The sequence below is a fragment of the Myotis yumanensis genome, unplaced genomic scaffold (assembly GCF_028538775.1).
Source record: "Myotis yumanensis isolate MYYU_CA2020_CCGP unplaced genomic scaffold, mMyoYum1.0.hap1 SCAF_14, whole genome shotgun sequence".
Taxonomy (NCBI): domain Eukaryota; kingdom Metazoa; phylum Chordata; class Mammalia; order Chiroptera; family Vespertilionidae; genus Myotis; species Myotis yumanensis.
In genome coordinates, this window is record NW_027223765.1 from 2,531,688 (window position 1) to 2,556,381 (window position 24,694).

Here is a 24,694-nt window from a genome sequence, read left to right on the forward strand (position 1 = left end):
CGCTGTTAGACTTGTCACCCATTCGGGTGTGGAATTCATCTCTAAGAACTTGCTCAATAATGTGAAATTAATGTAACTTCACGTAGTGTTCGTGTATAGCACATCATAAAGACCACTAAGTGCAGAGCAGTTCTCTTACAACACTGCTTATTGAAGAGTGAGAATTTATCAGCTCTTTTTTTCTCAGATTCTCTAAGAGAAAAACTGACCTGTTGCCCTCATGTAGAGATGTGGATGTTTATAAAATCTCATGAATAAGCCTGACCGGTTTGGCTCAGTGGATAGAGCGTCGGCCTGCGGACTGAAGGGTCCCGGGTTCAATTCCAGTCAAGGGCATGTGCCTTGGTTGCGGGCACATCCCCAGTGGGGAGTGTGCAGGGGGCAGCTGATCGATGTTTCTCTCTCATCGATGTTTCTGGCTCTCTATCCTTCTCCCTTCCTCTCTGTAAAAAATCAATAAAATAAAATAAAATAATCTCATGAATAAATTTTACTGTCTTGGCCACAGTTTTTTCCCCACACCTTTGGGAAATAGTACTTTGTGTAGCTCTCATTGGCAAACATATTCAGTCAGCAGTTATCAAACTGCGTTTGTGCAGACTCCATTGCCTTACACAAGCGGGTTGTGGGTCAGATATCACGTGTATGGCTGGTACTTAAAGCACATAACGTCATAAGCCTCTGAAAAGTGCTAGAGGATAGAAACCTGTGTGTGTTTAACGAATTATTTCCCAACAATATTGAACCATTCCTTCTGCAGAATAGCTGTTGCCAAATCAGGAAACATTGGATAGACATTGGCCTTCAAATAGTTTTAATGTGAACAGAGAGCATCATTTATTTATCGTTTACATTGGAGAAGCTAGCAAAACAGGAAATAATTATATATGTACCTAAAGCCCTTTGAAATGAAACACACAGGCACACACACGCACACACACAGACACACAGACACACACATGCGCGCACACACAGACACACACACGCGCACACAGACACACACACGCACAGTTATGTTGAATGTCTCACAAATTGTGAAGAAGCTCAGGTGAAACCAGAAGCATGAAAGGATAGCAAATGTGAAGCTCAGGTCAGCGCTGTGGGAACTGCCTGCGGGGCGCCTTTCGCCATTGAGGTGGAGGGGGAGGGGAGGGGGAGGAGAGAGGGAAGAGGGGGAGGGGAGGGAGACGGGGAGGAGGTGGGGGATTTGTTGTTGTTCTTGGGTTTTGACAGGGCCAGCAGCTCTGTCCACCAGGAGTTTGCTTTATTTACCCTTTTGTCTTGGGACCACAGTTATGGGAGCAACACCTTTAGGGAGACGAGAGCCACAAGCAAGGAAGCAGCAGCACCTGTTAGGCAGTTTGTAGTGTCCGTTGCGTGTTGCTTGGCGAGAAAAATAGTGCTCTCCGCTAGACGCCCTTTTGGCCCTGCCTGTCTGTGAGCTGTTCTGGAAGCGTTTAGCGTTTCTCTGTAAACGGCCTTTTTATTTGTTCTGGAGCATGCAGTCCCTTACATTTCTCTGTCTCTCTCTCCTACATTTCAGTGAGCGGTTTCTGGTGAGACTGAACAAGAATGGTGGGCCAAGGAACCCAGAGAAGATAGAACGAATGTGTGCCCTTTTTACAGTATGTGCAAATTCTCTTTCCCTTCTCTGCTGTTTCTCCAACCAGGGGCCTGCTATGTGGATATTGTCACCCTAGAAACAAGCATTTATTCTATTTCCCCACACACTGGGGAGAATAGGACTTCATTTATGTTTCTATCAGGTTTTAATGAAATATTTAAAGAAACTGAAATTAGTTTTTAATTGAATTTTTTACTAAAGAAGTGCCTTTACTGATGTAGATTTTATAAGCTATTTAATATAATAGACACTTAAAATCTGAGAACAGTCTTTCTTACTATTCTTATTCAAGGCCACTGGGAATTTCTCTCATGTGTAAGTATAGTTTCTCAAAAGACATCTGTCAGGTTTATAGCTTTGTTGTGTTTTCAGTGCGTGCATATAAAGAGAGACAAACTGAATAGTCCTCTTTCAAATACAAACAGGGGCTTTCCCTGCGCGCCCTGTACTTCAGGGCGCTTTCCATGTAGCCATGCTGTGCCTCGCGGTCTCTGAGCCCGCGAACTCCTAGCTCAGAGGCTCGGGGAGCTGCTTGGTGGACAGTGCTGGGCCTCACGGCGCCACACTGCCTGTGTACTGTTCAGGTTGGTTCTGAGCTCCCCAGGCTTTTCACCCAGTTAACAAACGGACCGCCCACTTTGATTCATTGTGTGCTGAAGAAGAGAACAAGGCTGTCGGAATTCTAAACCAGCTGCGACTCCTGTGGGTTCTGTGACCTGCTCCAGTGATACCGACACATCAGAACCCACTGACCCCACTGACGTAGGGGTCTGCCTGCGGGGCGTGCTCGGTGGGGGCGCCCAGCTGTCTCACAGCTCGCAGTGCGCCTCTGACACACATGGGAGTGGGGTAGGCACGTGGCTTTCTCTGAGGGAAAAGCTCACGTTACTGCAGAACCAGAAACCACCTTCTCTGGGAGGCAGTTATTGAAATGCTCCAGACGCATGGAGATCTGTAAATCTGGCTCAGCTAAGTGATGTTTCGCCCACCTTGGAGCTCAGCATACAAAGCTTAGGTGATACTGCAGGGAGAGAGGGCAGGCGATGCTGACCCATGAAGACGGTTAGGGGAGTTGAGATCATTTTGTCTGAGAAGGCTGGTGCTCTCTCTTCCGCAGGAAAGGAGAAGGACAGGGAAAGAGTCCAAACGGCAGTGAATGGGCTTAGGTTAGAGGATTGGGGGGGGGGAGGGGGCGGGGAGCTTCTGACATGAGAGCACCTGAGCTCGGAGGTGGGGCTGCGGCACCGCCTGGAACAGCTGGGAGAGCTGAGGCGCCCCTCTGTCTACGGTCTCCATCATGTTAGGAGGTTTTTCTAGATCCTGGTTTTCTGATCTTTTTTTTGTTTTGTTTTGTTAAAGCAGCAAAAGAAAGTGTTGATTCCTTGCTCTTTGGCATTGTGGGAGCAGAGCTGTGTGCATGTGCTGTCCTTGAATAGGATGAGTGCAGTCCTTGTCTCTTGAAGAAATTAACTTAATTATGATGATATTTGAATATAATTAAAGTGAATCAAAATTTTCATTTCACAGCATTTTAATGATCTATATGGGCCCAGAAGCCTAAGCTGTAGCTCCAACTTGACAAATCAGAGGTGCACGTGGCACTCAGGATGTGTGTTCAGGCTGCCACGTGAGGAGGCCGGGCTGCTGCTAAAAATAGCATTTCTCTGTTCCCTCTGAAGTGCAGCCCTGCGTTTCTTTTAAAAGATCCAAAAAGTGAATTGAGGAATTTTTTTCGAAGCACATAAGATTTTTTAACAAGGCTGTCCTAGCCAGGAGTTTTGTGTTTTACTTTAAGCTGTATGAAATAATAATTTGGTGGGACTGTCTTCTTGAGTTCCTCCTGTAGGCTAAAGGAGTTTTCCAGATTGGCAGATGTGCTACAGAGTTTCAGAGTAAATGCAAGGAAGTGCAACCACAGCTGTGGGTGATGCCAGCCTGTTAACTTGCCTCAGCGTCAGGGAAAGGGGGACCATGCACACTGAGTAGGTAGCAGGCTTACTCAAGCAGCCGTCAGAGCCACCTTATAGTCACGTTATCCACGGCACAGCCCTGTTCGCTGGAAAACCTGTCTTTTTCTGACTTTGTTAGATTTCAGAGCTTCCTGTGCAGGAACAATTTTGTCCAAGAGGGAGGTGTTTCGTGTTTGTGTGGGTGTCTAATACAGGAGGGTTTGCTGGCTTTCGTGGGAAGCTGTGGCTGTGTGTATGAGCGAGTGGGCATGTCTGTGTATTTACTCCTTATTGACACCCAGCGCCTCACACGTAGCGCCCGACAAATACTGAGACCGTAATAGTGATCCCTTACATGACTAAATGAACATGTGCTTGCTTTTTGTTATATCTGAGTGACCAGCTCAGACAATGAACTTGTACTGCTTTCCCTGCATTAGTTGGCATTAAATTTGCTACATTCACTTATACTCTTGCACATTTCAAAATAGAATTTTAGGTAGTGGAATTAAGAATGAATTTGATTATGAGTATAATATTTACATATTAAAACATTGCCTCCTTTTCTGCAGCATAAGTATGAACAAATTGGCTTTGTTTTATATTTGTAAATCCCATGATCTCTACTGAAAAAGGCGCAGGGAAATGATTTGGCTTTCCATATTTCAAATAGAATGTTAGCAACTGAATCTAAGACACTGAGCCCCGAGTCACTGCCCTAACTGGGCACTAGCTTCTAATGAGGTGGGGTTGGAGAGTATGGTCCAGTGACTAAATCTAAATTCAAACCTTGCTCATTGGCTGAATGGTGGTTGTGAGTATTTAATATGGATAGCCACACTTGGTACTTGGTTTTGAAGAGTTTACATTTAATAACTCTGTGGTAACTATGTTTAAGTATGCATTTACTTTTATTTATTTTTATTTTTTTGGATTTTTTTTCTTTATTGATTAAGGTATTACATATGTGACCTTATCCACCCCTCCCCCCCACCTATGCATTTACTTTTAATAAGATAGCTTTTATATTAAAATTTGGCATTGAAATTATGTGGGACTCACGAGTAATAATTTTACTCAAAATATTTCCTTGCACCGATTATTATCATATATTGATTGACCTCAAATGAATACCATAAAGAATTCTGGGTATCATGTACAACATGGTCAGAAAGAGCCCCTACTTGGAAAATACTATTCATTATATTTCAGGCTTCTTCCTTTTATTCAGTCAGAGCCGAGGGAGAGGTCCCTGGTCCTGTTGTGTACAGCCCATCTGGTTAGTTCTCTGGGTGTATTGGGTTGATAATTATAGGGTCATTTGATAGTTCAGACTAACATAATCCGGGCTATACAGAAGGAACCATTTCCCTTTGGAATGTGTCAGCTATTTCTATATCCTTCAGTAATAGTCATGTTTCAGTCCCCCGAAACACATAAAAACGGTAATCTGCTTTTCAGTTTTTATTTGTTATTTAGTTGCCATCTTAATAAGTGTCAAAATAAAGTACTATTTTGAGGGTATAACTTTAAATCCATTTGTAAATTAAAGGAATTAGTGAAATGGAGCCTGAAACACCCATTTTAATACCAAAAGACAAGTAAAACTTTCATGTAAAAATATATATTTGTGATTCCAGAAATACCAATTTATGTTAAACTGTGTTTTAGCCTCTATCATTGCAAGCATATTTTATTATCCCATCAAGAATTTGGCAAAATATTATAGCTTATGACCGTCTAGAATCAGAAAATTCAGTTTCGCCATTACACATGCTTTTTCATGTTTCCCTTCCTTTCCTATGTTCAGAACCACTGTTCAGGGCAGAGCTGGGACTAGGGCCAGCGAGCAAAGCAGAGGGTTCTGAGAATGAGACCTCCTTCAGTTTTGAACCTTAGATGCCTTCTTTGTCTCACCCTAGTCCTGACCTGGCAACAGGGTGAAACTCATAGACACAAACTACAGTCTGGCGGTTACCAGAGGAAAGGGGTGGGGGTGGTGAAGGGTAAAGGGGGCCAGATAGACGGTGCTGGAGATGACATGACTGGGTGGTAGGCACACATGCAACATAAGATCATGTATCAGAGAAATGTGTGCCTGAAGCCTGTATGACCCTATTAACCAATGCCACTTTAATACATTTAATTTAAAAACTGTTAATGCAGTCCTCATTTAAAAATAAATAAAAACAAGGCAAACATGGGGACTCTGGATCGCAAAGCTCATTCAAAATGATGGCTGCCACTTGGCTGTCCCTTTTCCCGCTTTATTGGAGAGACAGGCCTCTGGGACCAATCACAAGATGAAAGGTTGGAAGGAAATGGAACTAAGGGACCTTTTCTTGGAAGGAAAAGGGAAGTCAGGGGAGCCTGTCTCATAAGGACGGAGGTCACTCCATCAGTCATTCATTCTCCACAGCGGCTGGGAGGGAGCAGTGAGTTGATGACCTGGTGAAAGTCTGAAACATTACTTCAAGTGCATTGTGTTAAATAAAGTATAAATGCCTATTCCTAAGTATTTTATTTCCAAATGTGTTCTAAACATAAATAATGTATGAAATTATTTTCATAGCTCTAGTTCTTAAAGTTTCTGATTCTGAATCAGACTTGTTTACTTAATGAAGCCCTTAAATTTTTCCAGATGAAATTATTTTCAGCTTTATACTCAAGTACAAATGATATATATCTAAATTTAGAAGTGGAGATTAAATTATTGGGATTTCACTAAGATCAAATTAATCTTCTTCAAGGGAGCACACCTAGTGTGCAATAATAATCATGTGTGGACAGTGGAATAAATGTAAAGTAGTAAAGAATAAACTTTTAGAATTTCAGTCATTAGGGAGCTTTCTTGGTGTTTTCCCACTTTTGTGCATTGAACATTTCTTTTGTTACAAAACGTTATGTAATATTAGGCAACATCATGAAGATTTCTAATGTGCGAACTCTTGTAGATATTTGTTAGGTGTTTGACATAAGAGCTGGAAAAGTGTTATCAATAAAATAAACTTCCAAAGGCTTCTAAGATATGAGCCATTCATTGATGCAGGAATCGTATAAGCACTAAACTGCGATGAGCTTGACCCTCCCTCCCCACCAATCACGTACGCTAAAAGTCATCAAAGTAAACCTTATGAGGTTCGAAATGAAATTTTAATTATTTTCTGTGTATTCGTTGCCTTCATTAACTTTTTTTCTCTTTCCTTAGGATCTGAGCAGCAAAGATATGAAGAGAGATTTGTATATAGTTGCCCATGTGATACGAATAGGTACTGTTCACCTTATTCATTCCCGTGACTAAGACCAGGCCAACTTGGGATAAGTACCCGCTATGTCTGAGCTTTGTCTTCTCCCCACCTCTTCCCTGTTATGTCAGGTCTCAGCCTGTATTGGAGCTCTGTCTTCAGCTCAGCTGCTATGGTAGCTGAGTTTGCTATAAATGAGTATATTTTTTCACATAAAATCTTTTTAAAATATGTTTTCATTGATTTTTTTTCAAGAGAGAGAGGAAAGGAGAGAAATAGAAACATTGATCGGCTGCCTCCTGCATGCCCCCTACTGGGGATTGAGCCGCAACCCGGGCATTGCCCTGACTGGTGGCCTCTCGGTGCTTGGGACTATGCTCAACCCTCTGAGCACACTCGCCAGGGCTCACAAGTTTTTGTTCCCTATTAGTTTTGGACCCAAACCCTTTATTTCGAGTGGTCTGCTTGTAGGCATTCTCTTTACCAGAGTGCCCTGCCTCTGTGTCAGTCCTCTGCCACAGAGGTCTTAAAGCAGGTGGCCAAGGTGGCCAACTTAACAGGTGGTGAATGGCCTTTGCTGTGTTTTGTATCCAAAGTATAGATCTGCGCGATTTCCCACAAAATTAGAGTCACTGTTCTTGTTGCAGCAGATGGATGGCATCTTACTTCTGTGCCACACAAGATGAAAAAAGTGATGTTTGCTACTGTTCTGTGGTTGGTTTGCCTAGCCTTATTTCAAATGTATGACATAATCGGGGCGGCTCTGACTAACCAAGTCTTCCTTCGTAGATTTGGATTTTGGCAAATTTTGTCAGAGGATGTGTTTGAATCCTTTGCCAACAGAACAGCCATTTTGCTGTGGTTTTGTTTTGCTTCACTTGATAAAGCATTTGTTGAGGTTCTGGTATTTCATTTGCAAGTCCTCTTGTCACTGTAGCTCAGCCCCCGTGAGCAGGAAAAGCAAGGTTTTATCCACTTTGTGAGGCAGTCTTGCTCCTGTGCTGGTTCAGGAGTGGCTTTGGCAGCTAAAATATGGAACTTCCTTAATAGGCCTAAATTTTAATCAATCAGCACATTGGTTTTTCCAAGAAGTTCATGACACCTTGGTTTTATTGTCACGTGATTAATAGATGGCCCTTTGGTGTTGAAGTGGGTAATAAGAATGGTTGGTTGAATGTGATGCAGGGGAAGAGCCTGGCCACAGGCCTGGTTAGCATCCCTCACATAACTGTCCCCGCGTCCTTATTTAGTCCTAAGTTAGTCTTCCAACTTGGAGCATCTCTAAGATGCCTGCAGCTCTGGCATCCCTGGCTGGCAGTCGGGCTGGAGAGCGGCATGGAGTTCTCAGTCTGACTGGGTTTTGTGCTGTGTGCTAGGCCGGATGCTCCTGAATGACTCGAAGAAGGGCCCTGCTCACCTGCACTACCGGCGACCGTACGGCTGTGCGGTCCTAAGCATCCTGGACATCCTACAGTCGCTCACAGAATTAAAGGAAGAAAAGGATTTTGTTCTTAAGGTTTACACGTGAGTAATGCATATCAGAAATATGAATGATTTGTAACGTAAGACATCCCAGCACTGTCCTCAAGGGCAGCAGTTCTTAAGCTTTGTGGGCATGGAATTATCAGGGCACGTAGGGTAGAGAGCCCTTCGGAAGTCAGAGTTTTTGATCTAAGGTTTGGGATGGGGCTCCAGCAGCTGTATTTCTAATAAGCTTCCAGGTGATTCTGAAGCAGATGAATTTGGAGCCTTTTTCCTAACGTAAAAGTCTGGTGGTCCACATTTTCTCTTCTAGCCTGGATTAACCAGCCATCTATATATATAAAAGCTTAAGTGATTGTTACGACCGGTAGACCAGTCGCTATGACATGCACTGACCACCAGGGGACAGACACTCGGTGCAGGAGCTGCCCCCTGGTGGTCAGTGCACTCCTACAGTGGAAGCGCCACTCAGCCAGAAGCCGGGCTCACGGCTGGCGAGTGCAGCAGCGGCGGTGGGAGTCTCTCCTGCCGCCACAGCAATGCTACCTAGCAGCGGTGGTAGGCACAGCAGGCTGGCTCAGGCTCCTTCTCAGCTGCTTGCTGCTTCACACACTGCTACATCCCTCGGGGGATGTCAGACTGCCGGTTTAGGCCCAGCGGGGATTGAGCCTACACTGGCAGTCCAACATCCCCCGAGGGGTCCCGGGTCAGGCTGAGAGACCCCACTGGTGCACGAATCTGTGCACTGGGCCTCTAGTACTATATATTTACAGAAAGGCTAGTCATGCAGTTTTTCATGAGTTTTGGATATAAGAGAGTCTTCTGTGTCTAATGCTTGCCCACAGCTATGGTAACTGAGCTGGTTTCAAAGAAAGTGCAGGAGTCAGGTTGCCCTGCTTTGAAAAAAATGCTAGGTTTTCTGAGGAGCTGGGGTTTCACCCTCCACTCCCACCACCCGGGTCTGTAAGCCCCACCCAGCAAGGCATGTGTTATTTTTCGTGTTCGTCAGCCCAGGGACCTTCTCCTGGGAAGCAGTGCATCACATCCTGACTCTTGTTAACAAAAAGGGGAAACTAATGAAATACAGATTCCAGGCACATTGTCTGGCTCTGCTGCTAAGACTTAGGCATGAATAGCAATGCTGAAAGCATGGTGAGTTTTCAAAACAAGTATAACGCTGGGAAAATATTTTTTAAAATCTGTCCTATTTTGATTTTAACCAAATATTGTTTTTCTACGTTAAATCTGTCAATCACCATGTTAATATAGCTTCCCCGTAACATTGTATGGATATTTTTCTGTCCAATCTGTTCTGTCTGGTTTAGGCATGCAGTGAACTTAATCCACAATTATACTTAATTTTGGCCTTTATATAATGAGCCACATTTTAGTAATTAAACAAAGAGCCATACCTCCTTACTACCTGTTTCCCTTAGCTCCGGTCAGAGGCACTATTTGATGAGATGAGGCTCTTCTTTTGGAATAGTAACTTACAAAGGGAATATTGGTGGGTTTTTCTCTTCCTTTTATGTGCCCATCACAGACGTTCTCATATACCACATCTCTGCATTGATGGGGGCTGGGATCCGCTTTTTTTAAAAAATATATTTTTATTGATTTCAGAGAGGAAGTGAGAAGGGGAGAGAGAGAGAAACATCAGTGATGAGAGAGAGAAAATCAATGATCGGCTGCCTCCTGCACACTCCACACTGGGGATCGAGCCCGAAACCCGGGCATGTGCCCTGACTGGGATTCAAACTGTGACCAGGTCGACATTCAACCACTGAGCCATGCCGGCCGGGTGGGACCTGCTTCTTGATACGCCCTTTTCATTTCGAAAAGGACTAAAACCGAAATCCAAACTTACATCATCACCATCTTGCTTCACTCTGTCCAAGAGGTGTCTAGGCAGCACGGGAGGCTGGCATCTCCGTGCGTGTATGAGCTGTTCTTGCTTCAGTGCCGATTCGCGTCGTGCATAGGGGCCTGCACGCATCCCTCTGGAAATCATGCTGTCAGGCGTAATTGAGCTAATCGCTTCTAAAACAGCAGCTTTCCGCGCCAGCCTGTCACTTTGCAAGGAAGTGGGTTCATATGTAGCTTTTGCTTAGCTGCTACTTATGAGCTGTGTCTACTGGATCAGCTCTGGAAAACTAAAGAGCAGTGTGCTCATGGAGGAGGTAGTTTGAAGTGTTCTGAAGCACCGAGAGAGTTAAGATGGAGGATAACTTTTCCACTTGAAAATATTAGGAGACTTTCAAGCAGACCCCCAGCTGCACATTTGTGCAGTTGCGCTGACGTGCAGACCGAGGGTTCGTCTTTTAAGCACACGTCAGCACAGTGCAGCCAGCCCGCAGGCGAAGTGAGTTCCAGGGGACATGTTGGTTAGATTGAGTTGAAGCTTAAAGGGTTTGCTGATGGCTACAGTTATTAGTGCTTTAGCCTTGGCTAGGACAGGCTTTTGCAAGGGTAAAAATCTCTTGTAGAATTTTAATCAATGAATTGGCAAAATATGTCAATTTTGACATTATTGTCATTTCTTTCCTTATTCAGAATCAGCCTCAAACAGAGATTTAATGTTTATTGCCATGGTCACTGCTCCGGCTTTATGGCTGTTGTTTAAGATCATGTGTGTATGGGAAGGCACCACATCCTTTTAAGAAAATTTCAGCAAGAAGCCAAGGCATTAAAACTAGGTCACTTCTAATGAGCCAGAAACCTTAAAAAATCACCAGTGTAACCACGCTGTGTTGTTTAGTCTGATAGAGATGTCAGATCTTTCCTCTGGGCCATAGGGACAAGGGTCACAAGCAGGCACAGGGCTTGTTGAAGCTGGAGCCTAGAACATAAAAGGAGAAGTGTGTCAAGGAACTAAAGCCAACACCATTTCTCATGCATCTTAAGATTGAGGGTAAATTATCAACATCAGTAATCATGCTCTAAATATTAATTTGATTGGATGACATAATCATGCCTGATTATAATCACAACTCATTTGATTATGTAATAAATGCTTACATTTATAATTTTTCCTTACAAAACATCCTCATGATTGGATAAAAGGTGCTGATGACACCACATCCACTTAGTTTCAAACGATTTGAGGAGCTCCTCTCGGCATTCTGGAAAGGGAGGTGTCTGAAAGGCCAGTGAGAGGATCACCTGGTCCAGAGGAGAGATGGTCATGGCTGAAGCACGACACGAAGAGGAGGGGTCAGCTGTGACAGACTTTAAGGCAGCAAACTCTCCGGGCCTGGTGACAGCTGGAAGGGCTCTGCGTGGGTGAACCAGTGGGTTCCACTCAGTGAGAGGGAGTCTCTGGGAGCAGACGGGTGGCGGAGAGAGGACCAAAGCGCTCTCGGAGCCATGTGGGCCAGGAACTTAGGGATGAGTCTGGGCTGCAGACACTGCTTTGTGGTTTGGCACCTTCTGGGGTGGCTGAAACTATAGTAGTAGGTGGGATTGCCCAGGAAAGCTTGTAGAATAAGGAGGGAATGGGCTGAAGGCAGAGCTATGAAGGCCACCAATAGTTAAGGGACAAGGCATCTGAATTGTATGTGTTGGGGGGAAGGGTACATGTGAGCGAAATAATACACAGTCATCGCTGATGTGGTCAGCAAAGCACTGGCTCGCCTCCAGGGCCAAGGCGCCAGTGAGGGTCTGTTTGGGAGGAAGGGAGGTAGTTAATTTTCAAGACTCTTTTGAAATGAGGGGGGCGGGCAGTGCGTTATTTATGACAAACTAGTCAGAGTTCCGTTAAATTCCTCCTGATCTTGTGGACCTAGAAAGTGACAAGAGACTGACAGAAAGACAACTTTGAATCCACCAGCGGGCACTTCCCTGATGTGTTGACCGGTTGGAAGATGACTGTGCACGTAGGACAGGAGGGCTGCCGTGCTGCTGCCAGCCTCTCGCTGGGCACTCCCCTGGGCACTCCCCGCTGAGTTGCTAGGTCATAGCGGTCATTTGAAAGAACACTCTCCCGCCCTTTGTTTGAAGGATCCTGGGAGCAGGAAGTAACCTCCCGGAACTCCTGAGAACCTTGTCTTGACAGTTCTCTGCAGGCTTGTTTCTACTGACCGGACAGTCCGAAGAACCAGCGATTGAGCAGCACAGCTAAGCTAGTGACAACCTCCTCTAACGCGGCGTGGCCTCTGCACAAGCCCTTTCACTTAGGAAGCGGTTGGCCTTCACACTGCTTTGTACACGTGACATACTTACTGGGGTTTCTTCTTGGAAGTGGCTGGGCTGGACTCCACCCTCTGAGCAGCCATGGGAAGACCCTGTGGATTTTCCTTTGTCCCTGGGCCCTCTTTTCTGGGGTCAGTGGGTCCCTGCCTCCCGCTCCAGCAGGGGCAGGGGTGGGGCCAGGACTGTGGGGACTGCCAGTGTCACATGGAATTGTCAAGGGATGACCCTGATCTGATTGCAGGTGTCTCATTGACGTGCTGCGTTAGGGTGAGGAATTGCTTGTCTCTGCTCCTGCTGCACCGGGGTGGGGTGGCTGCAGCCCTTGGGCTGCCCTTTAGAGGGGAGACCCTGACCTGCCGTGCATGAGTGGGGTGCATTGTGGTCCTTCATGCTCCTTGGTCCCAATCCAGAAGCCCCTGGGGAAGAGCGCCATTCTCCCATAGTAGGCGTCTTCTTTCCCTGCTAAGCCCTCCTTCCCCTGAAGCAGAGGGTTTCACAGTGAGCCACGCCCACGACTCTCCCAAAGGCTTTTAAAATGTCGATCTGGCTGAAATAGAGCCACAAGCAGATCTCCACATCGCCCTGTGCTCAGCAGGGTCTCCTCTTGGGGCAGCATGAGAGCTGATTGACAGAATAAAGCCGGCGCCAGGCATGTCCGCTTCTGAACAGCAGAGCTCACCGGGAGGACCTGTGTTTCCTCCAGCAGGGACTTTCCTCTGAGCCCAGTTTTTGTTGGTTTGTTTTTGGTGTGTGTGTGTGTGTGTGTGTGTGTGTGTGTGTGTGTGTGTGTAAGAAACTAGAAAAGAAGAAAACTTGACAGGTGGGAGAGTGCTACTTCAGAAAAGAGGGTATTTTGCCTCTTGAACAATATTTATAGAGATTTATTTTAGAATTTCCCAACTGTGAATTGTATGTGTGCCTCAGCAGAAAACGAGCCTGTCTAACTCAGTGATAACAGTTGCTTCTTTTGGAAAGTGAGCGTGAAGTACCCTTCACACTTTGTGTCACACGCACGGCTGGGGCGTCAGAGCAGGTGTTTAAGACCCTTGAGAGCTCTAAGCCTGTCCTCCTGTTCCAGGTGCAACAACGAGGGGGAGTGGTCGCAGATCCACGAGAACATCATCCGCAAGTCCAGCGCCAAGTACTCCGCCCCCAGTGCCAGCCACGGTGACGTACTTCTCTGGCTGCAAATACAGCCGCGTGTTGTATTTGCAGTTGCTAATCTCGCACCTACTCGATTGTGCTGATCAGCGGCCACATGTAAAGTTCAGTTCCCTGCAGACATTTCTCCTCCTCCCCAAGGACTCTATTTCTTTTTGTGATAATTTGAGACCTTTCTTAGTTACAAACAACCGATTCCATGTGCTCTGATAAGGAACGTGAGTTGCACTGTCAATCCCGAGTGAGCAGAAGTGTTGCAGGGTCTGTCACATGTGGAGTCTGTCTTTCCCTGAGCAGAGATGACACCCAGCCCCCAAAAGAGACAGAGGTTACTATCACTTCTCCTCTTCCTGTTTAGTGTGAGCCTCACCAACAAAGCCTGACACAATGAGAACCAGTGACTGTTCTGCCACTGTCAGTCATCCTGGAGCTAGAATAGATTCCAGCGGTCACCAACCGGTGGGCCGCGGGCCACTGGCGGTCCTTGAGGTCCGAAAGGTTGGCGACCGCTGGAATAGAACATCTTTATTACAAGGCAGGTTTCATCTTAGCTCAACTTCTCCTTTTCCTTTTTCTTCCTTTTCTTTTAAAGCCCTATTTCTATAGTTTCTGTCTAAATTTTGGTGCAGTTCTGCACATTAGAATGGTTGTTTTATAAATCGAACATTAATTGCTTGATTAAATTAGAAGCACTACTTAAAAGCCTATGAACTTTTATATACCCTACAGGTAGCTCTCAAATTTACGTGTAACCGTGTTTCTCTTGACAGTTTTTAACCTCTCTAAGTTATTTCATAATCTCTTACATAACCTTATTTGTTTTAACTTTCATAGATTGTAAATAAAAAGTTGGCCCTAAATGGCAGTGTAAAGCCACTGGAAGGCCTGGCAGTTCCCGGAGCTGTTGAGAACTTGACCCTCTCTGTCAGGGTCAGCAGATATTCCACTCGCATGCAGAGTCCTCAGAGCTGCCCCACACCAGAGACTGCAGGGTTGAGACCTCAGCGGGGAGTCCTTGATTCCCTAAAGCTCTGCAGCATGGGGCCCTCAGGGCCTCTCACTGTTTTAGGTGACTGTTTCCCTAATGGGTGTGCCTGGATGCCAAAGAGCTCCGTGCAGTGTGATAAGTCCATATTCCTCACCTACAACGGGGCTGAAGCAAGAGGCAGGAAAATCTTGTTTTTCAAGTATCGAAACTTACTAGCATTTTGGAAAACTACCCTTCACATCAATATTTGTCATGTTCCTTGTTTTATTTACTTATTTGATTTATAAAGAGCTGCCCTTGATTGTAATTTCTTGACACATGATATGATTAAAACATGGAGAACATTTAAACGTGAGATGGTGGTAATAGTACATTAAAAGCAACAGCTGAAAGAACAGTTCACCAATACCATCACCTCACCAGGCTATGGTGCTGACTTCTGTCTTACTCCCCAGAATGAGCAGGGACTGTGCCATCTTCAGTATCTATGGTTTTTGTCCAGAACTCACAGACACTGGCTGTTTAAACAGTTTTAGAAAAGCATGTTCGCCCAGCCAGTGTGGCTCAGTTGGGCATCGTCCCATGCACCAAGAGGTCATCGGCTCGATGCCTGGTCAGGGCGTATGCCTGGGTTGTGGGCTTGATCCCCAGTAGGAGGCGTGTAGGAGGCAGCCGATTAATGTTTCTCTCGCATCAATGTTTCTAGCCCTCCTCCCTCTCCCTCTCACTCTAAAATCAATAAAAACATGTTTTTTAGAAAAAGAAAAAGAAAAGCACTTGTTCCTGTGGTGCTGGGGGCACCGCAGCCTTCAGGGCACCTCAGCTAGGAGGCCGTTGTGAGAGGAGGGCTGCATGCACTTGTGGGAAAGCCAGAAGGAAAGACAAGCTGCTGCTTTTTGAATTGTGTGTCTGACTGATTCTTGGCAGGCCTGACTGGAAGCTGGTTGAGGTTTGGAAATTACCTTTTCATCTCTTTCATTAAGTAAATGAGGAAACTGACGCTCAATGAAATGACTTCGTGGCTGAACAAGAAACGAAGTGGCCAGGTTTCTAAACTCCAGGCCACTGGCCTTTCCACTCTCTTACCAGCTTCTGAGCCGGGCCTTCCGCGCTGGGCTCTGGGGTCTTCATGTCAGAGAATCCCACAGGTCGCGCGAGGGGAATAGTTCAGGTCTCTATTAGTCTCTTTATTTAAAGAGACTTCCGTATAAAAAATTGACTTTGCTGTAACTGTCACCCATCTTTGTTAAATGTCCTTTTTGTTAAAGAAATTGTAAGTGCTTTCCCTTCAAGTCAAATCATATGAAAATGCAGAAGGAATTGCTACGTGATTTGCGAGCTGAGAGTTAATGTATCACTTGGCAGGAACTCTCTTAGGTGCAGCTTTAATGCACGTGGCTCCTCGTGTCCATTGTTGGCCTCTTATGTATGTAGCCACAGACCTAACTTTTAGCAGTTCCAGTAGGCTGTCCCTAGGGGTGTGGGTTCCTGTTCACCCAGAGAAAGAGTGGATGGCTGTGTAAAGACACTGCAGGTAGATGAGCTGTGGGGTGGGGAGGTTGGGGGGGGGGGGGGGAGTTGAGTACCTCCCAGGCTGCTCTCCTCTACAGAGATCGCTGTGGTCTGGATTCTGGGCCCCAGCCTTTCAGGTTCATAAACTAATTGTACTTGAGTCTACCAAGTGATTAGGCTGGAAAACATTACTGTAGGGTGTTCAGAACCCCAACACAGATTATCTGCCCAGAATGCGAAGTGAATGCCATGGGTCTGCTCTTAGGCACTGCGATCTGGTGTTAATGACACCTGGCCCATCGTAGACATAATCGCAGGTTTCTTGGGGAGCGTGAGCTTATTCACTGAAGCAGTGAGATCATCTTGAGGTTCTGGCTGGGCTGTAGTATTTCCTCCCCTGGCCCCGCTGTGAGAGTACATATTCCTAGTGCCTGTGACTCTTCTACCTGACTCCTTTCTCCACTTCTCCATCCTCTCCCTCTCCCACTCTTATTCTGCAGCTTCGCTTGTCACTGTCTCCTCCTAGCCATCGCTCTCCTGATTGTCCTAATTATCATCACAGCTCCCCCCATTTTAGACGTTCATTTCCTGCTCAACTCCCAAGTCTCTACATCCCTGAGGTTGCTTCCTGCTGACCAGCACCTAAATGTATCCGCCCACAGCTACTCTCATTCAGTCTTGGAGGCACTTCCTAACTCCCATCTAGGCTTGATCCACAGCCTTCTAGCCAGTGGTTGCAAGGGGCCCCTTGTGGGGCAGGGAAGGGGCAGTTTCCAGAAGATTCTTACTTTGTGCAAAACTCCAGAGGTACAGGTAATGAGCCAGAAGGCAGCTTGTCTGAGGGGACATTACAGATTCTCCCAAGTTCTGAAGAAAGGCCTTGGGATCATCTGGAGGGTCTGAAACTCAGAGTCTGAGACATGGTTGACCTAGCCTCACAGCAACACCCCTTCTTTTCCTTGCACTGCGGGGGTTCCCTGTCGAAGCCATGTGGTGTCTGCTCTGCTGCTCACTTTACAAGACGGTGCCAGGTTAAACGGGCACACTGCTTCCGACACTTGGGCATTCTCCTAGCATAAACCCAGCATCTCTTAGTGTGTTCGTTTCCAGCTGGTGGGACTCCCTGACACAAGGTCTTCTCTGTCACACTGTCCTAGGCTACTGTTGTTTCCGTAGGCTTCTCTGGGTCCCTACATGTACAGGTCATGTGTCAGCCCTCCCCTTCAATACCCAGTAGGACCCACCTGGCCCTGGGCTGAATGCTGGGTCTCCAGGAGCCCCGTCTGTGTTTAATAGACGAGTTCTCGGGGTCACTGAGGTCATCCTGACTTAACTTCCTTTAGCTTTCTGGAGTGTTCCTTCAGAATAATACATGTTTTCTGCATCAAGATTTTTCTCAAGAAAAATGCTGAACTTCGCACGTTTTCCTCTGGAAACAGTGTGGCCCTGTCTTTCCTAGCACCACCAGACAGGCGGGACGTGGTCTGAGGGAGAAACTGCCTTTGTTTTGCAGGCCTTATCATTTCTCTTCAGCTTCTTCGCGGAGACATGGAACAGATACGGAGAGAAAACCCCATGATATTTAGCAGGGGATTGGCGATTACAAGGAAATTGGGATTTCCTGATGTCATCATGCCAGGTAGGTAGAACCTCTCGGGCTGGGTGGGAGGAGGGCTGGGGTCAGTCCCGTGCTCCTCTCGTCAGCGGTTGCTCAACTCTGCTGTGGGGGAGCCTGAGCCTGAAAACCTCTGCGTCCCAAGTCAGCTTGCGACTGTGTCTGCAGCCAGCGGCCCCACCTCCTGGTGGCCGGCGGGCTGAGTTGTCGGAGTGGAGTGGGTGGCAGCAACTCCCAAAGAACCTCATGCGAGGCCTTCCACACTCCTCTCTCCCGGTCCATTCCTTCGGAGGGAGTGGCTCACAAGCACTTCCTCTTTAAGGGGAGGAATAACCAGAATGTGTGCCTGTGGCATTGCCGGGTCCCACTTCATGTGGGAATAGCAGGTGCATTTTAACGTTTTAGAAAGTGGATAAGACAGATGGTATCAGTCAGGCTTTGTGGACTGGATTGTACGGCCTGGCCAGTTTCTCAGGAATATCCCAGCCCCCACCCCCTCATCTAGGGCCTAGAGAGCCAAGGCAGAAAATGGGGGCCCACTGACCTCCAGTGCGGGTCCAGCAGGTCAATCCCAGGTTCATATTTCCTAGTCAGGCAGGTGCGGGAACAGCTGGGAAGTGGGTCAGCCAGGCCACCGGAGCCAGGGGGCTGCAGGAGTGAGGGAAGGTAGAGGGGGTCTCGGAGGGATGGCAGGCGGTCTGAGAACCAGAGCAGATGCGAGCAAAGCGAGGACAATCAGAACAGACACATTGCTGGTTGTCTGGACAGTGACAGGAGCTAGGAATCTGCCCTTTCCACTGAGTGTGAATGAGCTGCTACAGGCTCGTTGGCTTTGTGTAGAGGACCAGGCCAGGCTGGACTGACTGACTGTGGGCACTCAGTCGTCAACATCCCGCCTGGAACTCTTCGTGGCGACCCGAATTCTCCTGTAGTAGATGTTTGCCAGCGCAGTCCCAAAGGGAGTGTGGCCTGCGCACAGAGAAGGCCCATGTGCCGGGTCCCAGCTGCCTCCCACCCCCCACACTAGGCCCAGACTTGTTTTCTGCTCCTTCGATGCCACTCCACAGACCCTGTGCATGCAGAGCAAGCTGCGGGGAGAGCTTCGTCTCTGCCCATGCACGTGAGGAGGGTCCTCGGGTGGGAAACCTGGGCCGCTCAGCCAATCCACCTTTACCTGTAAATGCTGAGGAGGCTTGGTGCTCAAGAACGGCTTAGGGGTGGCTGCTGGAGAGGTGAGGCCTTCGCGGGATGTTTCTCCTCTCCTCTCCTGGACCACTTCTCAGCCCTCTATGGCCCTGTTAGCGGGGAAAGAGCCCAGGTGTAGTCCCTGGCTTCTTGGCAACGTGTCATGGGAGAAAGCTGGTGGTTACCCAGATCTTTTTAAGTGAGATATCCAGGCTTCGGAGGTGGAGCCATCTATTCTGAGATGTGTTTAAAGTCCTCCCTTCCTTTAATGTCTAAGATTTGGACATTTCCTTCCTATTAGTCTTCACACTTTAAAACCCAGTGAGCAGACCCTAGAAAGGAACAAGCATCAGTGAAATGTTGTGAAGCAGACTTTGCTTTCCAAAGTGACATTGTCCAAACCTTTTGTGGAAAGAGGTCCCTGTGGAGCGCTCTGCCTCTGCTTCTGGCACACAGGTGTGTAAAGGACGGGGGTATCTAGACGTCGCCATGGAAATCGGCTGCAGCCGCCGGTGGTGAGACAAGCTGAGGTTCAGGAGCTTTCCCGCCCCGGGCAGCCAAGCGACCACAAGCCCCGGCACTGGCCATCTTGTAGGTCCAGGCTGGGCTGTGGGTCAGCCTGCTGGGTGCTGAGGCTGACAGGAAGCGTGGTTCACGGGCAGAAAGCTCCTCCTCCTCTACCCTTCCTCCCCTGAGGGGAGAGCTTTTGAACAGATGACCACGCCCAGAGTTGTGAGCTAACAACTGCCAGCCCCTTACGCACCCCAGCACCCCGAGTTACCAGAGTGGGTTTGCGTCCCTGGGCAGGTGACAGGCTGGCCTGCAGGCCCCGCTGCAGCAGCAGGAAAGGTGCTGGGTGTTTCACGTTGCAGGCAGCCCGTCTTGGGAAACCGTGACTGTGCTAACACGCCCTTCGGTGAGACTCCAAGCCTGGCTACTTGTCCCCCTGCAGCGGGTCTGTCCTTCCCCTGAGGAACATCGCCCCGGGGCTGCGGCGGTCTCACAGCCCTCACAGTGACCAAGTTACACGAAGTTGCAGCTTCTTGACACATGGATCTATGGGAAATGAGCAAAGAAATAGTAACTGTGAACATTTCAACACTTACGGCTGAGCAATTAGAGTAAACGTAAAAAACCAGAATTACTCCTAACCTGTGACCCTTACTTTAAGATGCCAGCAGTGGGCAGCGCTCATTTGGAGAGCTTTTCTCGGGGTGGACGGGCGCGTCCTTGTCAAAGCGCATTGACAGCTCGCAGCTCCGAGTCACAGAGCAGCGACTGCAGTGGGAGCCCGACAGGCTCTAGCCACACGAGCGCCGCGCCGTTTCCGAAAAGGTCTTCCTGATGGTCTCCCATTCTTTTCATGGTGTGTGCATGCACACCACGTGACTGCTGTGAGCAGGAGATGCCCTACTGTGTGCCATAGCCGAGGCCCTGACTTCTAGATTATAGAACAAATAGATATGGGGGATTAAGCCAAATTTTGAAACTGGGCACTTACAGCCTTTAGTTTGTGTCACATTTCTGTGGCAGTTCTCCTTCCCTCCAAACTCACTTAGTTCAGTACAAAAGCGAGTAAGTCTGTGGCACACTTTTGCTCTTTTCCTAGATCTTTTTCAATAAGATGGGCAAGAAAGATGGGAACAGGACAGGTGTTCCAGGTGAACAGGCTGAAGTTTGCACGGTTCCCAGGAACGCACTTGTCAGATTAGCCCTCAAAAAACTTAAAGAAAGCTGTCGGCCAAAAGACTGTAAACAGAAAGGGACGCTTTGAAACCTCCTGCTCGAGAAAAGGCTGTGCCTTCTCCAGACCGCGCCTGAGCCCTGGCCCGGGCGCCGCTCCTCCAGCCTCTCTGCTTCTTAGCTTCCCTGCGGCTGCTCCAAGTCCTCCGGGCTCTGAGATGACAGCATTTTCACTTGTTTTTGTAACCTTGAATTTTTAAGGCTATTTACTGTGAGTGGTATGGTCTATGCTTTTTATTAGTTAAACCGTTTTCTGTCTTGTCAGAAGAAATCTGCCCTTTGACTTAGTGTGTCCTGAGGACTGCGCTCTCCCTGAAGCGTAGTTCTCTCACTTAGTGTGTGTCAGAACCGCCTGTGGGCTTGGAAACAGATCGCCCCCCCCACCCCCCTACCCCCCCAAGAGTTTCTGCTACGGGAGGATGCGGGGTGGGCCCGGCAATTGGCATTTCTCACAAGCACTCAGGTGGTGGCGATGCTGCTTGAGGGATGCTTGCCCTCCCGAGTCAGCCCTGGCACCAGTACTGCTCCTCTGGGCTGCCCTGAACTTGCCCTTACAAGGCAGCGCTGCAGGCATGCTGAGTCTCTGGGGGCCCTGTGGCTCTCCCTGGAGCTCAGGAACACTCTGCCTGTGCTTTGACCCCTGGTGAGAGTGCATGCTTCATCGCGACCTGCAAGTGATGTTTACTCTCTTTTCCTGTTTGTCTTAATTGTTCTTGTTTCTCTCTGTGCTGTCCCCTCATTCTCGCCCCTTTCTCTCTGGTGCAGAGATGAAGATAGTTGGGTGTAAGTTCCTGCTTTTGTGTGTCCTGTCTGCTTTTTGCCTGCTTTGTTTCCATCTTCATTTGTTCATGGAATGTTGCAATACTGGGGTGGGGCGTCATGTACATTATTAATCCTTCATCAGCCTCACCTTTTGGGGTAACTGACAAGATGTAAGAAGAGAAGCCACCAGCCCAGCCTAGAAGACTGTGTGTTACTCTGGGTGAGCACTAGGATCTGAGGAATCGAAGGAGACCTGGGAAGGTTTAGAACCCCTTACCAAGCCCCAGGCGACAGCTCAGGGAAAGGTTCTTATGAGGCAGGCCAGCTACTCCCATTGAAAAGAAAGTGAGCGGGCGTAGTCCAAGCCCCACAGAACCAGAGGGCAGAAAGCTTCTCTTTGCGGCTCTGCTGGGCACCTGTCACAAAGGCAAACACAGAGGCCCGGTCGTTGAAAGAAGCTCTCCTCCTGGGAGCGGTGGGAGTCCCACAGTGCGGAGGCCCCGGGCCGTCTGCTGTCAGACGAGGCCTTGGCGATATGCGTAAGGGATGGTTTAGGGATGGTCACCTCTGGCCCACAACAGGTTGAAAGATCATCACATTGTCAGCCCAGGAAAGAAATTGTCATATATAGTGAGGTCATTGTGCCCATCCCTGTCGTCCCGTTACAGCAGGGAACGTCCCTGACTTCATAACAATATAACCAGTAGACCTGTGACACAGAAGACATGGTTAGAAAAGCGAAGAACCTGCCGGGCCAGCGGGTTCAGTGGTTAGTGTCGACCTACAAACCTGGAGGTCACAGTTCGATCACAGTCAGGGTACATGCCCGGGTTGCGAGCTCCATCCCTGTTCCTGCCGGAGGCAGCAGAACAATGATTCTCTCTCATCGTTGACGTTTCTATCTCTCCCTCTCCCTTCCTCTCTGAAATCAATAAAAAAAATTTTAAAAAATAATAAAATAAAATTCACGTGGATTACCTTGAAAGTAATTTCCAGAGAGTTCTGGTTAAAACCAGGATAATATTTAAGCAAAGCACCTATTTTCTGGGTTAGACATTAAAATTCTCTAGATTATTCACTTTTTTTTTTTTTGCCAAATCAGCCTAGAAATTGAATAATTATTTAAACTCCATAGAAAAGCTGATGTGTAACTAAAAGGTTTCTTATCACAAGAAGGCTCTGGCATGTCTGTTTCAATTGTTAAAAATTAAAGGTATAACCCACTTTGATTTATCCCATTATAATAGCAACAACCCACAGTAACGTTCCCAGTTAATTTTGAATCTTACTTTCAGGACTGATTTTATTCAGCTTCTGTCCTGACGGTAGCAAGTTGATAAATTTGAGTTTCCCTTCTGCTTGTCCTCGTCACTGCAGGCCGGAGTGCTCTGTTAGTGATGTTGAAGGACTCCAAGTGGAGGCTCCACTTGGCCCAAGAGGACCGCCTGTGTGGCAGCAAGGACAGCCTCGCGGCGGCTCGCCTCCCCAGCATGGCAGCCTCAGGGCTCCTTGAGGAGCAAGATGGCTTTCTCTGAGCTGCTAATTAATTCTTCTCATGGGTTGCTCTTCCCTACTTGAGACAAAGTCTTCTGAGAGCTTCATTATGCGACCAAATCGCCATGATTGCACTCCTGGGATAGGGAGGTAACCTGACGAATAGAAGGTCTGATCATGAAGGCCTCAGAAGCCCAAGGTGTGTGCCAGTCCTGGTCTGTCGCTGTGCCATGCGTACGAGATCCACAGACACTCCCGCAGTCAGAAAAGAGGCCCCCAGCCATGTCTGACGCAGCCAGAAAGCTCACCTGCGAACCAAAAGCAGAACCTGTTCATTGCGGTTCCTAGGCCTGAGCCGATCAGATGGGCCGTGTTTCTGAGGACGACAGGGAGACAGGCTGGCTGGCTTCTGAAGGCCGCCTGTGCCAGCCAGTCCTCCTCTCTCAGTTCATCTCTGGAGGCTGCGGGCATCTTCACTCCGGCCTCCCCGCTTTCCTTTGCTGCTTTCTTCCTTGGAAGATTCCCCCCCCCCCCCCCCCAAGCCTTTACCATGTTTTTGTTGTTTTTTCAGTCAGAAGCCCTTTAGAAAGTGTGACTAGAACTCACCGTGTCACGTATGGGCAACCTTAGAGCAGCTACATGGGCTCTTCTCATACAGGAACAGGCAGTCCCACCCCAGAGAAGCAGGCGTCACTCCGGTCCAGCTTCTGTCTGTCTCGGGCAACGTGGGCTGGAGCCGGGGCCCAGGGAAGCAGCCAGAACACAGCAAGTGGTCCCTGGGCTCCAGCACCGGTGCCTCTGGAGGAGCGTCACCTGCTCCCAGGCACTTGTCATGCAAAGTGACCTGCCCGGCACTGAGCAGGCAGTGGGCCTGGGAGCTCGGCCTCAGCCAGACTCAGCGGCATTGAGGGCTGCAGAAAGAAAACCTAGAAAATCAAAAGGAAACTTTTCTTAGGGGAGGAGGAGGGGCTAGTTAAGACATAGACAAGACCTGATTGAAGTGGATTCTAGAATCTCTGTGGCGGCTGAGAGAGCAGCTGCCTCCTGGAGGGGAGAGAGCCCGAGCAGCCCCCTGCCCTCTGAGAAGGTGCTCCGCCCGCCCTTCCCGTGCGCACACCTGTGCTCAGCCCTGCGGAGCGCAGACTCAGAGCACGTGGCTGAGCAGCCGAGTGCCCCTCCCCCGGTGCTGTAGGGTGGCCATTGTTATTAACCAAGCTTGGAATGCCCTGAGCACCCGCCCGAACCCCGATGCGCCATCACTAGCCTGGTCCTCCACGCACAGGGGACAGTGTGGCTTCTGGGGTCACGGAGACACAGCATTTCTTCCCCCACAGGCGACATCCGCAATGACCTGTACCTAACCCTGGAGAAGGGGGATTTCGAGCGAGGGGGAAAGAGTGTGCAAAAGAATATTGAAGTGACCATGTACGTGCTTTATGCAGATGGAGAAATCTTGAAGGTAAGGCTTGCCAGCCAGTTTGGAACGGAGGCTGACCCTGAAGTGGCCCTCCTGTTCCATCCTGTGGACGTTGTCCAGGACCCTCCTCGGGCAGGACTGAGCTCGGATCACCCGTGTGTGTTCTGCTCTGCCTCTTCCTTCGCCAGGGAGCCCTCGGCGCGCCCTGCTGACACTCCCAGTGTCAGCCTCTAGCGTTCTTCCTGAGGTCTGCCCGACGCCTTCCTGCTCCAGCTTAGACCTGCTCCCTGGTTCGTCCCACCTCGCATCGAGCTGCCTATTTCCCG

General features: G+C 48.3%; 1 protein-coding gene across 7 annotated transcripts in view; it reads left to right on the plus strand.

Moving 5' to 3' along the window:
- Nucleotides 1-24,694, plus strand: part of DOCK3 (dedicator of cytokinesis 3) — a 175,579-nt gene that overhangs the window by 90,721 nt on the left and 60,164 nt on the right. For all 7 annotated transcript variants that reach the window (XM_070391345.1, XM_070391351.1, XM_070391347.1 and 4 more), the window contains exons 10-15: nucleotides 1,544-1,625; nucleotides 6,782-6,842; nucleotides 8,195-8,342; nucleotides 13,570-13,658; nucleotides 17,666-17,791; nucleotides 24,286-24,410. In XM_070391345.1, coding sequence (XP_070247446.1) covers nucleotides 1,544-1,625; nucleotides 6,782-6,842; nucleotides 8,195-8,342; nucleotides 13,570-13,658; nucleotides 17,666-17,791; nucleotides 24,286-24,410 — 631 coding nt within the window. The remainder of the gene's footprint in view (nucleotides 1-1,543; nucleotides 1,626-6,781; nucleotides 6,843-8,194; nucleotides 8,343-13,569; nucleotides 13,659-17,665; nucleotides 17,792-24,285; nucleotides 24,411-24,694) is intronic.